Source organism: Pristiophorus japonicus, chromosome 3, assembly GCF_044704955.1.
Source record: "Pristiophorus japonicus isolate sPriJap1 chromosome 3, sPriJap1.hap1, whole genome shotgun sequence".
In the NCBI taxonomy this organism is placed as follows: domain Eukaryota; kingdom Metazoa; phylum Chordata; class Chondrichthyes; family Pristiophoridae; genus Pristiophorus; species Pristiophorus japonicus.
In genome coordinates, this window is record NC_091979.1 from 293,355,608 (window position 1) to 293,371,899 (window position 16,292).

Here is a 16,292-nt window from a genome sequence, read left to right on the forward strand (position 1 = left end):
CTCCACCTCGAGCGGTCTTCGGCCAGGGTCTCCCAGATGTGATTGGTAATGTCGCACTTTACAAGGGAGGCTTTGACAGTGTCCTTATAACGTTTCCGCTGTCCTCCTTTGCCTCGTTTACCATGAAGGAGCTTCACATAAAGCATTTGCATAGGGAGTCTCATATCTAGCATGCGAACTATGTGGCCTGCTTAGCAAAGCTGATCGAGTGTGGTCAGTGCTTCAATACTGGGGATGTTAGCCTGGTCGAGGACACTGATGTTGGTGCCCAGGGGATTTGCAGGATTTTGCGGAGACATCGTTGGTGATATATCTCCAGTGACTTGAGGTGCCTTCTATACATCGTCCATGCCTCAGATACATACAGGAGGGTGGGTATTACTACAACCCTGTAGACCATGAGCTTGGTGGTAGATTTGATGGCCTGGTCTTCAAACACTCTTTCCTCAGATTTAAATTTAAAAGTTGGGCCTCCAATGTCTGGATCCTTGTCCTCACTAAATCTGGAGGGAGGTGAAATCAACCTTGAGCAAAGTACATCCCGCTCCCCTTCCACCATCTCCAATTACTCCTGGCAACCTGTTTTATATGCATCATGCACTCTGCTGTCCTCCATCTAAATCCCCAAGGAGATGCCTGTGCAGTTGCTTCCCAGAATTATGCAGTGACAGGTGCTCGGTGATTGCTCCTGGATCGTACTACAGCTTCTCTGCTATAACTGCAGAGGTGGAAAGAGCAAAAGAGTTTGGAGAAGGCCCTCAGCCCTAGTTAATGGACAGCTATCCCAGGCAATCAGCTGGTATGCTGTAACTGATTTATGTCAGCTTGTGTGACAGTGCCTGTGGGAGTATATAGGATGTAGTAATAAGGAAAGTTCAGTGTCCGAAACCTTATGCTGGGACCAAATCTCCTGCAACCTCATTTTTTGCCTCTGTATACAAATCGCAACCTTATACCTCTAGGGCGTTGCGTCAAAAAGGGTGAGATTGTGAACATCCACCTTTTGTTTTGTTCATGGGAAAAAAGCAGGAATAGAGAAGGTCACAATGTGTAAATCAATCTGCCTCATCATCATAGGCAGTCCCTCAGAATCGAGGAAGACTTGCTTCTACTTTAAAAATGAGTCCTTAGGTGGCTGAACAGTCCAATACGAGAACCACAGTCCCTGTCACAGGTGGGACAGATAGTCGATGAGGGAAAGGGTAGGTGGGACTGATTGCTGCACACTCTTTCCGCTGCCTGCGCTTGATTTCTGCCTGCTCTCGGTGATGAGACTCAAGGTGCTCAGTGCCCTCCCGGATGCACTTCCTCCACTTTTGCCAGGGATTCCCAGGTGTCAGTGGGGATGTTGCACTTTATCAGTGAGGCTTTGAGGGTGTCCTTGTCACGTTTCCTCTGCCCACCTTTGATTCGTTTGCCGTGAAGGAGTTCCGAGCAGAGCGCTTGCTTTGGGAGTCTCGTGTCAGGCATGCGAACTGTTGTGTATGGAGAACGAGTCAGACCGAATACTGTGAGCTCAAAGTAATGTGTGACCTTAGTCTTTTATTGCAGGTCTCCACAGTGCCTCTCCAACCTGTGAAGCCTTCTTAAATACCTGTGCTCCCAAGGGATTATGGGATCCCTTGGGACTCCGGGGAATGAGCCCTCTGGTGGCTGTACAGAGTAAATAGAAGTCCACCTATATAACAACACTCCCCCCCCCAAAGTCAATAGTGTAACTATTTACAATGTGAGTCGATCTGGGGCCCTTCTTGCCCTGGTTGGTCGTCTCGATGTAAAAGCTGGTGTTGTTGAATCATTTGCTGTGCAGCTGGCCTTGCTGGGCTGCCTGGTGTGTTGGGCACCGCAGGGCTGCTATGGATGATGGGTTCTGCTTCGTGGTCAACTGTGGTGTCGGTTGCCACGGGTGTGTGTGTTGGGGGATCAAAAAAGGTAGGGTCCAAGGTGGGTTGCTCAGGGTAGTCCGTGAATCTGAGTTTGATTTGGTCCAAGTGTTTCCGGTGAATGAGTCCATTTGAAAGTTTGACCCGAAACACCCTGCTCCCCTCTTTGACCACGACAGTGCCGGGAAGCCACTTGGGACCTTGTCCATAATTTAAAACAAATACAGAATCATTGATTTCAATCTCACGTGACACATTTGCGCTATCGTGGTATGCACTTTGTTGAAGCCGTCTACTCTCTACCTGTTCATGTAGATCAGGGTGAACTAACGAGAGCCTTGTCTTGAGTGCTCTTTTCATGAGCAGTTCAGCAGGTGGGATCCCAGTGAGTGAGTGGGGTCTCGTGCGGTAGCTAAGCAGGACTCGGGATAGGCGAGTCTGCAGTGAGCCTTCAGTTACACTCTTCAAGCCTTGCTTGATGGTTTGCACTGCTCTCTCTGCCTGACCATTGGACGCTGGTTTAAATGGGGCAGATGTGACATGTTTGATCCCGTTAAGGGTCATGAATTCTTTGAAGTCAGCACTGGTAAAACATGGCCCGTTGTCGCTCACCAGGACATCGAGTAAGCCGTGTGTGGCAAACATGACCCGCAGGCTTTCAGTAGTGGCAGCGGACGTGTTAGCTGACATTATCTCACATTCAATCCACTTGGAATACGCGTCTACAACCACAAGGAACATTTTACCCAAGAACGGGCCTGCATAGTCGACGTGTGCACTAGACCACTGTTTGGAGGGCCAAGACCATAAACTTAGCGGCGCCTCCCTGGATACATTCCTGAACTGCAAAAATTTATTACATCTGTGAACGCAGGACTCTAAGTCCGCATCGATACCGGGCCACCACACATGGGGTCTGGCTATCGCTTTCATCATTACGATGCCTGGGTGGGTACTGTGGAGGTCATTGATGAAGGTGTCTCTACCCTTCTTGGGGACCACTACTTGATTGCCCCACAGAAGGCAGTCTGCCTGTATAGACATTTCATCTTTGCGCTGTTGGAACGGCTTTATCTTTTCCTGCATTTCCACTGGGACACTGGGCCAGCTCCCGTGAAGCACACAGCTTTTGACGAGAGATAATAAGGGGTCCTGGCTTGTCCAGGTTTTGATCTGCCGGGCAGTGACAGGTGATTGCTCACTCTCAAATGCTTCCATAACCATGGCTAGATCTGCGGGCTGAGCCATTTCCACCCCCATGATGGGCAATGGCAGCCTACTGAGAGCATCGGCGCAGTTTTCTGTGCCTGGCCTGTGGCAGATGGCATAGTTGTATGCGGACAACGTGAGCGCCCATCTCTGGATGCGGGCCAATGCATTGGTAATTATCCCTTTACTCTTGGAAAACAGGGATATAAGTGGCTTATGGTCAGTTTCCAATTCGAATTTTAGCCCAAACAGGTATTGATGCATTTTCTTTACCCCATAGACACATGCTAACGCTTCTTTTTCAATCATGCTGTAGGCTCTCTCAGCCTTAGACAGACTCCTGGATTCATAACCGGTTGCAGTTTCCCGAAATCATTAGCTTGTTGCAATACACACATGACGCCATATGACGACGCATCACATGCTAGTACCAAACGCTTACATAGATCATATAACACAAGCAATTTGTTTGAGCATAACAATTTTCTCGTTTTTACAAAGGCATTTTCTTGGCTTTTGCCCCAAACCCATTCGCCCCCTTCTCGTAGTAAGACATGTAGTGGTTCTAGCAGGGTGCTGAGACCTGGTAAGAAGTTACCAAAGTAGTTCAAGAGTCCCAGAAACGACCGCAGCTCTATCACATTCTGTGGCCTCGGTGCGTTCTCGATTACCTCGGTCTTTGCATTGGTTGGCCTAATGCCGTCCACCGCAATCCTCCTTCCCAGGAACTCCACTTCAGGCACCAGGAAAATGCAATTCGAGTTTTTTTACCTGAGCCCCACGCGGTTGAGTCGACTAAGAACCTCCTCCAGGTTCTGCAGATGCTCTACTGTTCCGACCAGTGACCAAGATGTCGTCCTGAAAGATCACGGTGTGTGGGACCAACTTCAATAAACTTTCCATGTTTCTCTGGAATATCACCACCGCTGATCGGATTCCAAACGGGCACCTGTTATAAACAAAAAGACCTTTGTGCGTGTTGATGCAGGTGAGGGCCTTCGATGATTCCTCTAGTTCCTGCGTCATGTAGGCTGAAGTCAGATCCAGCATCGTGAACGTCTTTCCTCCTGCCAGCTTTGCAAAGAGGTCATCGGCTTTTAGTAGTGGGTATTGTTCCTGCAGGGAGAAATGATTGACGGTTATTTTGTAATCGCCACAGATTCTGACAGTGTCTTTTCCCTTGTGGACTGGGACAATAGGACTGGTCCACTCGCTGAACTCGATCGGTGAAATGATGCCCTCTCATTGCAGCCGGTCTAGCTCAATCTGTACCCTTTTTCCCATCATGTATGGAACTGCTCTCACCTTATGACTGATGGGTCACGCCCCTAGAATTAGATGGATCTGCACTTTTGCTCCTTGGAATTTCCCAATGCCTGGTTTGAACAGCGAAGGCAATTTGTTTAAGACCTGGGCACATGAAGTGTCATCAGCGGGCAATAGCGCTCGGATGTCGTCCCAGTTCCAGCGTATTTTTCCCAGCCAGCTCCTGCCGACCGGCGTGGGACCACCCACCCGATAGTTCATGCACCGCTTTATCGTATGCTTTTGTACGCCTCATTAAATACGTTGACTATGACTTGGAGTTCAGCCTCTGTATGTGCGTAGACGCAGGCATCGTCCACATACTATAGCTCAACGACAGAGGTTGGGTTGATCTTAGACCTGGCCTGGAGACGACGAAGGTTGAATAGGTTCCCACTGGTTCTGTGATTTAGTTCCATTCCAACGGGGAACTTGTTGACTGTGAGGTGGAGCATTGCAGCGAGAAAGATTGAGAAGAGGGTTGGGGCGATGACGCAGCCCTGCTTGACCCCAGTCCGGACATGGATTGGGTCTATAATGGACCTGCATGTCGTCGTGGAGCAGGCGAAGGATGGTGACGAACTTTTGGGGGCATCCGAAACGAAGGAGGACGCTCCATAGATCCTCACGGTTGACAGTGTCAAAGGCCTTTGTAAAGTTGAAGGCCATGTATAAGGGCTGGTGCTGTACCCTGCATTTTTCCTGCAGCTGTCACGCTGTAAAAATCATTGTGCCCCGTAGGGGACGAAATCCGCACTGTGACTCTGGGAGGAGCTCCTCAGCCACACAGACAAGACGGTTGAGGAGGACTCTAGCGACGACTTTCCAAGTGGCTGAAAACAGGGAGATTGTGAACATCCACCTTTTGTTTTGTTCACAGGAAAAAAGCAGGGATAGAGAAGGTCACAATGTGTAAATCAATCTGCCTACCCCATGTATGAAAGCACAAGCTGTGGGGTTTGTGAATACAGAAATACAAGGCATGTAAATGCAGGTCATAGGATCAGATTTCTGGCAGTCCTTAAAAGGGACCTTTTCCAGATTTTTGGGAGGAGAATGCAAGTGTAGTTTTTTTGTGGCGGATTTGAGCAGTAGTCCTTAAGAATACATTTTACTCTTACAGTTTCAAATCTGCCATAAAACAGCAGAATTCAGAGAAGAATCCAAGCTGTGGTCTGGGCTGAAGTATTCAATAAAGGAAGGGACTTAAAGAGATTCGAGAAGGAAGTAAAATGAACAATGTTCTGCTTTTGATTTTCAAATAATGCATAATGAATGATTGCACAAACTTACATGCTCTGGTATTTCAATACTTGAAGCTGTACTTACTGCTTCCAACTCCTTCATGATTAGTTTTAACTATCTCGTCACTACTAAATTCTATCTCTTCCAAAACAGCAGAGCTGGTAATCATGGTTACTTCAGGAATGGGTATATACACTTTTGCCAGCATTTTGATGTTTTTGCTCATTAATTCATATATCTATAAAATGGAAAGAGGTCAAATTGTTACTGTGAATGTATGTTCTTTACTACATTTTTTGTTCTCGTTAATCATTAAAAAATTTAAATCCTTTGATACTGCTTACAGTGCAGATAATAAATCAGTCTCAGAGCAGTTTGTATAGCTGCTGGAAAGATGATTCTGATGCCTGTAGCAGTGGAGGACAAAGGGTTTAATTAAGAGGGGGAAAATAGAATACGAGAAGAAGCTTACCGGGAACATATAAACTGACTGCAAAAGCTTCTATAGATATGTGAAGAGAAAAAGATTAGTGAAGACAAACGTAGGTCCCTTGCAGTCGGATTCAGCTCAATTTATAATAGGGAACAAAGAAATGGCAGACCAATTGAACAAATACTTTGGTTCTGTCTTCACGAAGGAAGACACAAATAACCTTCCGAAAGTACTAGGGGACCGAGGGTCTAGTGAGAAGGAGGAACTGAAGGAAATTGGGCGGGAAATTGTGTTTTCGGGAAATTGATTGGATTGAAGGCCGATAAATCCCCAGGGCCTGATAGTCTGCATCCCAGAGTACTTAAGAAAGTGGCCCTAGAAATAGTGGATGCATTGGTGATAATTTTCCAATAGTCTATCGATTCTGGATCAGTTCCTATGGACTGGAGGGTAGCTAATGTAACACCACTTTTTAAAAAGGAAGGGAGAGAGAAAACGAGTAATTATAGACCGGTTAGCCTGACATCAGTGATGGGGAAAATGTTGGAATCAATTATTAAGAATGAAATAGCAGCACATTTGAAAAACAATGACAGGATCGGTCCAAGTCAGCGTGGATTTAAAGGGGAAATCATGCTTGACAAATCTTCTGGAATTTTTTGAGGATGTAACTAGTAGTGTGGACAGGGGAAAACCAGTAGATGTGGTGTATTTGGACTTTCAAAAGGCTTTTGACAAGGTCCCACACAAGAGATTGGTGTGCAAAATCAAATGGTATTGGAGGTGTCATGTATCTCACATTACTGTATATAACTGTATCTTACCATGCTATACATGACTGTAACTGGATATTACCTGTAACAATAAGCATACCTTACCACCAGGGGTGCACTTGCAGGAGACACTCCATACCTGTCCCACTGTGGTATATAAAGGGAGGTCTCAGGCAAGTGCACCACTGGAGAGCTGGAATTAAAGGTGCAGGTCCTGAGTGACCTTGACTTCAACATGTGTCTCGTGTAAGTCAGTACATTAGAGTCAGGACTTAACAGTGGCAACGAGTTACGGGATCACAGAATGGCTACCAACAGCTCAGATGAGAAATACAATGCTGGAGACAATTGGGATGAATTTATAGAAAGGCTCCAGCAAAGCTTTGTGACGATAAGGCAGACAAGAGAAGAGCCCATCTCTTGACCAGCTGTGGCTCGAAAACATACGCTTTAATGAAAGACCTGCTGGCACCCGAGAAACCAGCAAGCAAGTCGTTTGAGGAGTTGAGCACACTGGTGAGAGACTACCTGAAGTCAGTGAGCAGCCTACACATGGCCAGACACAGGTTCTACAACTACAGACGCTGTGTGGGCCAAAGCATACCCGACTTCGTGGCGGAACTTTGGAGGCTGGCTAGTTCATGTGAGTTCCCCGATGAACTAAGGAGAGAAGTACTGAGAGACTTTTTTATGGAACATGCAGGCATATTCCAAAAGCTTATAGAGACTAAGAACTTGACTCTAGAGGCAGCAGCACTGGTCGTACAGACGTTCTTGGCAGGCGAAGAAGAAACGCGGCTGATCTATACTTCGGGTACGACAACCAACGAGGCATCGGAACAAGGGGTTCACATTGTGAAACAAACCGCTACCTCCACACACAGACAAAGGCAGGAGAGCAGGCCTTCAACAGCAGACAGTAGCGCCAGAAGCCATCAAAATCAAGGGCCACATGAATGGCCGATCACACTTCATCAACCCACAATGCGAGCAATCAACAACAGATTGAGAGAAGCTCAAGGAAGATCAGCCAGACGCAGCTCATCCTTTGGAAACAATGGAAATGGTCTGTGTTGGAGATGTGGAGGAAGGCACTCAACCAGGGTGTGTCGATTTCAGCATGCCGTTTGCAGAAACTGCAACTACACAGGGCATCTGGCTCGCAAGTGCAGAAAAACAGCAGCTCGGCTGGTATACGAATCGGAAGGGTTGGAAAGCGGACCAAAAGATGGTTGGAACAGTGCATGGGACGCCGAGGTACAGCGGATTAACACGATCAATGTCCACTGTTCTTACACCAAGACGCCTCAAATTATGATGAGGCTTCTACTCAACGGGATACCCGTCAACATGGAACTGGACACGGGGGCCAGTCAATCCCTCATGAGCGTTCAACAATTTGAACAGCTGTGGCCGCACAAAAGCAACAGACCAAAACTCACAAAGATTGACACCAAACTAAGGACCTTACTAAAGAAATCGGCCCAGTCCTTGGCAGTGCCATGCTCTTAGTCACACACAAAGGGATGGTGCACCGACTTTCCCTGTGGATTGTCCCCGGGGATCTCGCAGCCCTGTTGGGGAGAAGCTGGCTAGCAGAACTTAATTGGAAATGGGATGATGTTCACGCCATGTCGTCAGAGGAACGGACCTCCTGCTCAACAGTTCTAAGCCGTTTTGAACATCTCTTTCAGCCAGGTGTGGGCACCTTCAAAGGGGCTAAAGTTAGAATCTACATCACACAGAATGCCAGACCGGTCCATCACAAGGCTAGAGCTGTGCCTTATGTGATGAGGGAAAAGATTGAAAACGAACTGGACTGGCTTCTGCAGGAAGGCATAATTTCTCCCGTGGAATTCAGCGACTGGGCAAGCCCCATCGTCCCCGTCATAAAGCCTGATGGATCCGTGCGAATCTGTGGGGATTACAAGTCTACCATAAACAGAGTCTCCCTACAGGACCAATACCTGCTGCCCAGAGCGGAGGACCTATTTGCCACGTTGGCTGGAGGAAAACTTTTCTCGAAACTTGACCTCACATCTGCGTATATGACGCAAGAACTGACCGAAGAATCTAAGCTACTCACCACCATCAACACACATTGAGGCCTTTCGGCATCAGGTCGGCAGCTGCTATATTCCAGCGCAACATGGAAAGTCTGCTCAAGTCCATCCCGGGGACGGTTGTGTTTCAAGATGACATACTCATCACTGGCAGGGACACCGACTCTCATCTCCGCAATCTTGAGGAAGTACTAAGTCGATTGGATCGGGTAGGCCTAAGAGTTAAGAAATCCAAGTGTCTGTTTCCCGCGCCTGAGGTTGAATTTTTGGGCAGAAGGATTGCCGGTGATGGAATCCGCCTAACCGAATCCAAAACCGAAGCGATTCGCCTGGCACCAAGGCCCCGGAATGTCTTGGAACTGCGCGTCTTTCTCAGACTACTCAATTACTTTGGGAACTTTATGCAGAACTTGAGCACGCTGATGGAGCCTCTCCATGTGCTACTCAGAAAGGGGTGTGATTGGTTTTGGGGGGACGCCCAAGAACGCGCCTTCAATAAGGCACGCAACCTTCTATGTTCCAAAAGTGTTTTAGCCTTTTTTGAACCAGGTAAAAAGTTAGTCCTTACGTGTGATGCGTCAGCGTACGGGGTCGGGTGTGTTTTACAGCATGTCAATGATGCGGGTAAATTGCAGCCCGTTGCTTATGCCTCCAGGTCACTTTCGCGGGCGGAGCGCGGGTACGGTATGGTTGAGAAGGAGGCGCTCGCGTGCGTGTACGGTGTCAAAAAGATGCACCAATACCTTTTCGGGGCCAGGTTTGCGTTAGAAACCGACCACAGACCCCTCACATCCCTACTATCTGAGTGCAAGGCAATCAACGCCAAAGCCCCGGCGCACATTCAGCAGTGGGCACTCATGCTGGCGGCTTACGACTACACGATAAGGCCGACGCGCTTAGCAGGCTACCCCTGGCGACCACAGAAGGGTCCGACGAACAGGACTGTGAGATGGTAATGACAATCAATGCCTTTGAATCCACAGGTTCGCGCATGACGGCTCGCTAAATCAGAGCCTGGATGACCAGCGACCCCACGTTATCTCTAGTTAAAAGATGCGTTTTAACCGGTGACTGGGCAGAGGCTCGCGATGCCTGCCCCAAGGAGGTCAAACCCTTCCATAGGCGCATGCATGAACTCTCACTACAGACAGACTGCCTGATGTGGGGCAGCCGAGTAGTTATGCCCTTACGAGGCAGGGAGGCGTTTGTCCAGGAGCTCCATCACGAGCACCCGGGGATCGTCCTTATGAAGGCCATAGCCAGATCTCATGTCTGGTGGCCTGGCATTGACGCGGACTTGGAGCTCTGCATCCGTAGATGCACCATTTGTGCCCAACTCAGTAATGCCCCCAGGGAGGCCCCCCTAAACCCCTGGCCCTGGTCCACCAAACCATGGTCGCGGGTGCATGCAGACGATGCGGGCCCATTCATGGGCAAAATGTTCCTCGTAGTCGTTGATGCATTTTCAAAATGGATCGAGTGCACCATTTTAAACTTGAGCACCACCTCCACCACTGTGGAGTGCCTTAGAACCATGTTTGCATTCCTGACATATAGGTCAGTGATAATGGTCCGTGCTTCACCAGCGCAGAATTTCACGGTTTTATAGTTGACCACGATATAAATCACATTAATACGGCACCTTTCAAGCCGGCCTCCAATGGCCAGGCGGAGGGAGCAGTGCAGATCATTAAACAAGGCATGCTCAGAATCCAAGGTCCCATGCTGCAGAGCTGCCTGTCGTGATTACTGCTGGCATACAGATCTCATCCGTATTCATTGACTGGGGTTACCCCCACGCAACTATTGATGAAACGGACCTTAAAGACCAGGCTCTCGTTAATCCTCCCAGACATGCATGAAACTGTTGAGGCTAAGCGTCAAAAGCTAACTGAGTACCATGACCGAAATTCGAGGGGGAGGTGGAATGAGATAGGGGACAAAGTGTTTGTGCTGAACTATGGCCAGGGTCCTAAACGGCTTGCAGAGACAGTAACAGACAAAGAGGGAAACAAGCTACTGGTTGTACAAATGGACAATGGCCAAACCTGCTGGAGGCATGTAGACCAAGTAAAAAGTAGATTCACTGATAACACTGCAGAACCAGAGGCAGACTACAATGTGGAACTCACACCACACCTGGTGGATAGACAGAGGGAACAACCTGAGGAAAGGGCAGTCTCAACAGACAGCCCAGGCGAGGTACCAGCAATCACACCGAACAAAACAGACAGCCCAGGAGAGATACCAGCAATCACACCGAACGAAAAACAGGCACCAAGGCAAACAATTGAACCACAACTAAGACGCTCCATGCGAGAGCGCAGACCACCTGAAAGACTGAATCTATAAAGGCAATAAGACCTTGGGGGAGGGTGATGTCATGTATCTCACGTTACTGTATATCACTGTATCTTACCATGCTATACATGACTGTAACAGGATATGACCTGTAACAATAAGCATACCTTATCACCAGGGGTATACTTGCAGGAGACACTCCATACCTGTCCCACTGTGGTATATAAAGGGAGGTCTCGGGCAAGTGCAGCACTGGAGAGCGGGAATTAAAGGTGCATCTCCTGAGTGACCTTGACTTCAGCACGTGTCTCGAGTAAGTCAGTACATTAGAGTCAGGACTTAACAGGGGATAATGTACTGACATGGATAGAGAACTGGTTGGCAGACAGGAAGCAGAGAGTCGGGATAAACGGGTCCTTTTCAGAATGGCAGGCAGTGACTAGTGGAGTGCTGCAGGGCTCAGTGCTGGGATCAATCAATATACATCAATGATTTGGATGAAGGAATTGAGTGTAATATCTCCAAGTTTGCAGATGACACTAAACTGGGTGGCGGTGTGAGCTGTGAGGGGAACGCTAAGAGGCTGCAGGGTGACTTAGACAGGTTAGGTGAGTGGGCAAATGCATGGCAGATGCAGTATAATGTGGATAAATGTGAGGTTATCCACTTTGGGGGCAAAAATGCAAAGACAGAATATTATCTGAATGGTTGCAGATTAGGAAAAGGGGAGGTGCAACGAAACCTGGGTGTCATGGTTCATCAGTCATTGCAAGTTGTCATACAGGTGCAGCAGGCAGTAAAGAAGGCAAATGGTATGTTGGCCTTCATAGCTAGGGGATTTGAGTATAGGTGCAGGGAGGTCTTACTGCAGTTGTACAAGGCCTTGGTGAGGCCTCACCTGGAATATTGTGTTCAATTTTGGTCTCCTAATCTGAGGAAGGATGTTCTTGCTATTGAGGGAGTGCAGCGAAGGTTCACCAGACTGATTCCCGGGATGGCTGGACTGACATATGAGGAGAGACTGGATCAACTGGGCCTTTATACATTGGAGTTTAGAAGGATGAGAGCGGATCTCATAGAAACGTATAGGATTCTGACGGGACGGGACAGGTTAGATGTGGGTAGATTGTTCCCGATGTTGATGAAGTCCAGAACCAGGGGACACAGTCTTAGGATAAGGGGTAGGCCATTTAGGACTGAGATGAGGAGAAACTTCTTCACTCAGAGTTGTTAACCTGTGGAATTCTCTGCCACAGATAGTTGTTGATGCCATTTCATTGGATATATTCAAGAGGGAGTTAGATATAGCCCTTACAGCTAAAGGGATCAAAGGGTATGGAGAGCAGACAGGAAAGGGGTACTGAGGGAATGATCAGCCATGATCTTATCGTATGGTGGTACAGGCTCGAAGGGCCGAATGGCCTACTCCTGCACCTATTTTCTATGTTTCTATGTCTCAGGTTTCCCTTGTTTAAATGAACGCATGAACGTTGATTGGGCGCATACATATTTCTGTAGCAACATTTAAGCACAGCTGACCTTCTAAAGGAGAGTTATTAAAATATTAATTGCAGCAGATCAAAACTGTTTCACCTATTACCTCAGGCTTTTGAAATGTGGTATGCATGCAAGTGGGCTGACTGAAGAAGCAGACCAAGCTGTTATTCGTATTGACTGATACATCAGGGCACCTCCAAAAAATAAGAATTGTTATTTCAAAATTAACACCCATGACATAAAAGGCATATTTTGGCAGAAAAGCATTACATTAGATGGTTATGCTTAGTTCACTTAGCTGAACCGCAGTTGTGCCACTGTGGTAATAGGTGAAACAGTTTTCATCAAACCAACAACGAAAGGGCTGGATTTTACGCTTTTTGGATTTCGAGGCGTTAATCGCAGCAGGGCGTTAAACGTTAGCACCTGAAAATAGAATGCGCCTTCGACTGCAAGTTTCGGCAAAAAAGTAAGTTGCAGGAGCGTTGGCATTAAGTCAGGCATTGCACAACGGACTTTGTGCGCCCGAGCCGAAACTTGTGTTGTTAACGGAGGTGTCCATTTTGCACATGCGCAATGGTTCTTTTTTCCCTGGTCACAAACACTAATGCAGGGTGCAGCAGCTTCCTGCGCACATGCGCATATAAACATCCCCACTTCAGCCACTTCTGCAGAGATGGAGCAGCAAGAGGGAAGGCGGCGTCCCAGGCGCTTCAGTAATGAGGCAAGTGAGGCCTTCATCGACGCAGTGGGGAGGAGGTGGTCCTCACTCAATCTTGCTGGGGGAGTCAGACCACTCCCACCTGTATTTAAGAGGCTGTGGAGCAAGATTGCACAGGAGGTCTCTGCTGTAGGCTGTGGCGGGAGATTGCACAGGAGGTCTCTGTTGCAAACACTGTGTCCAGAACTGGGACACAATGTCAAAAAAGTTCAACGGCCTTACCTGTGTAGTCAGGGTGAGTAACATTCACATTGATGTATGCCTCCTTTCCTTCTAACATGAATCTCACACACTATGTGAAGTCTTTCATGCATATGGTCCCTCTCAAAAGTTTTGCTGTCTGTGGGGTGGGTTTCACAATGCATAAGAAAGGTGAAGGCTTACTTCTTCACCCATTGCTTTCTAATGATCGATGCACATCAACTCACGTATTTACATCCTTTATCGCAATACACTACCACTGCTGCGATGGCTTTCAGAAATATTACCTGCAGCCCCTATGTTACAACCCTCTAAGCTCCTAGCAATCACTCACGAAGCTCATGCAGCATCGAAACAGAGTGAACAGAAGCCACTGGAACAGTCACACAGTCTCACCTCTTGTATTATGATAGGCATATGCACCACAACGGGAGAGTAACCCACACTTCCTATTTTTTTCTTTGTAGTCGATGCACTCCAACAAGAGGAGGGAGCAGCTATGCACAGATGGGAGGCTGCCTCAAATACTGGAACTGAATGTTGTTGACGAATGGGTGTTGCCCCTAATTGGGGTAGCAGCACGGGCAGTTGCCGGGGGTGATGCTGAACCCCCTTTCAGGTAGTAAGGGTATGTAAATGGATAGGACGCCTGAAGAGATTGCATTGAGTCGTAAAATGAAGTGGCGGCGGCCCTTCAAATGAAGATGTACAATATCACCTTCCTCATGTCACCCTGCCCTCTCCCCTGCTTCTAAAATGAAGTGGCAGCGGCCCTTCAAATGAAGATGTACAATGCCACCTTTCTCATGTCCCCTGCTCCCTCCCCAGCATTTTTGTGCTTCCAGAAGATAACATAAGAACATAAGAACATAAGAATTAGAAACAGGAGTAGGCCATCTAGCCCCTCGAGCCTGCTCCGCCATTCAACAAGATCATGGCTGAGTTGGCCGTGGACTCAGCTCCACTTACCCGCCCGCTCCCCATAACCCTTAATTTCCTTATTGGTTAAAAATCTATCTGTGATTTGAATACATTCAATGAGCTAGCCTCAACTGCTTCCTTGGGCAGAGAATTCCACAGATTCACAACCCTCTGGGAGAAGAAATTCCTTCTCAACTCGGTTTTAAATTGGCTCCCCCGTATTTTGAGGCTGTGCCTCCTAGTTCTAGTCTCCCCGACCAGTGGAAACAACCTCTCTGCCTCTATCTTGTCTATCCCTTTCATTATTTTAAATGTTTCCATAAGATCACCCCTCATCCTTCTGAACTCCAGCGAGTAAAGACCCAATCTACTCAATCTATCATCATAAGGTAACCCTCTCATCTCCGGAATCAGCCTAGTGAATCGTCCCTGTACCCCCTCCAAAGCTAGTATATCCTTCCTTAAGTAAGGTGACCAAAACTGCACGCAGTACTCCAGGTGCGGCCTCACCAAAACCCTATACAGTTGCGGCAGGACCCCCCTGCTTTTGTACTCCATCCCTCTCGCAATGAAGGCCAACATTCCATTCGCCTTCCTGATTACATGCTGCACCTGCAAACTAACATTTTGGGATTCATGTACAAGGAAGATCCCGTCCGAACTGACCCCCCGTCCAGACGGAATTCCTCATCGGCGCCAAACCCCATGAACCTCCCTCGGGGGCCGGCGCCTCACAACTTGAGCCGTCTCGGAGAAATCCCCTCCGTGCCTTTCAGTTCCGCGCGGAGGGGTTTCCTGTACGGGCTGCTCCTGCACACTCTCAACTTTGCCATCCTCGCCTGCCGTCCGGACACGCCATGGCGTACCATCTTGCCGTCCGGAGGAGGCGGGGGTCCCCGATGGAGGGCACTCTACGCGGGAGTCCTCCCAGTATTTATCGGGGACTTGGCCTGGAGGGTGGTGCACGGAGCAGTCCCGTGCAATAAATTTTTAAGCCGGTTCACGGGCTCACAGGCCGCCTGCAATTTCTGCAGTCTGGAAGAGTCCGTGTTCCATGTTTTTATGGAATGCACGAGGTTGCAGCCCCTGTTTTATTATTTAAAGGGGCTGCTCCTGAAATTCTGGCTGCACTTCAGTCCCACACTCCTGATCTTTGGACACCCTGTGCGGAGGGGAGCGGGTAGGTCCGAGGGCCTCCTCGTAGGACTGCTCCTGGGCACAGCCAAGGGTGCCATCAGCCGGTCCAGGCAGCGGGCGGTCGAGGGGGTCGTTCAGCCAGACTGCCTGCCTCTCTTCCGTGCATACATCCGGTCCAGGGTGTCCTTGGAGATGGAGCACGCGGTGTCCAGCGGTACGCTCGCGGCCTTCCGCGACAGGTGGGCACCGGAGGGACTGGAGTGCATCATCACGCCCGGCAACCAAGTTTTAATTTGATTTTATGTTTTTTAAGTTAATTTGTTTTAATTGCCGGTGCTTTTAGTGTCCCCCTCCCCTTTTATAGGGGGCACTTGGAGAAAAATTCAATTCTGTGCCCAAAAAAAACCCAAAAAAATAAAAAAAAGGGCCTTGTAAATGTTGGTGTTTCCCCCAGATCGGGGGGCACGGTTTAATGTTTTTTGTTTACTCCTAAAAGAGTTTCATGTACAAGGACCTCCAGGGTCCCCCTGCACCGCTGCATGTTGTAATTTCTCCCCATTCAAATAATATTCCCTTTTACTGTTTTTTTTTCCAAGGTGGATG

At 48.3% G+C, this 16,292-nt stretch overlaps 1 protein-coding gene across 1 annotated transcript in view; it reads right to left on the minus strand.

Annotated features, from left to right (window-relative positions):
• LOC139255875 (protein CC2D2B-like) overlaps positions 1–16,292 on the minus strand; it is a 558,271-nt gene that overhangs the window by 224,645 nt on the left and 317,334 nt on the right. The window contains exon 21 of the mRNA XM_070874046.1: positions 5,727–5,880. Coding sequence (XP_070730147.1) covers positions 5,727–5,880 — 154 coding nt within the window. The remainder of the gene's footprint in view (positions 1–5,726; positions 5,881–16,292) is intronic.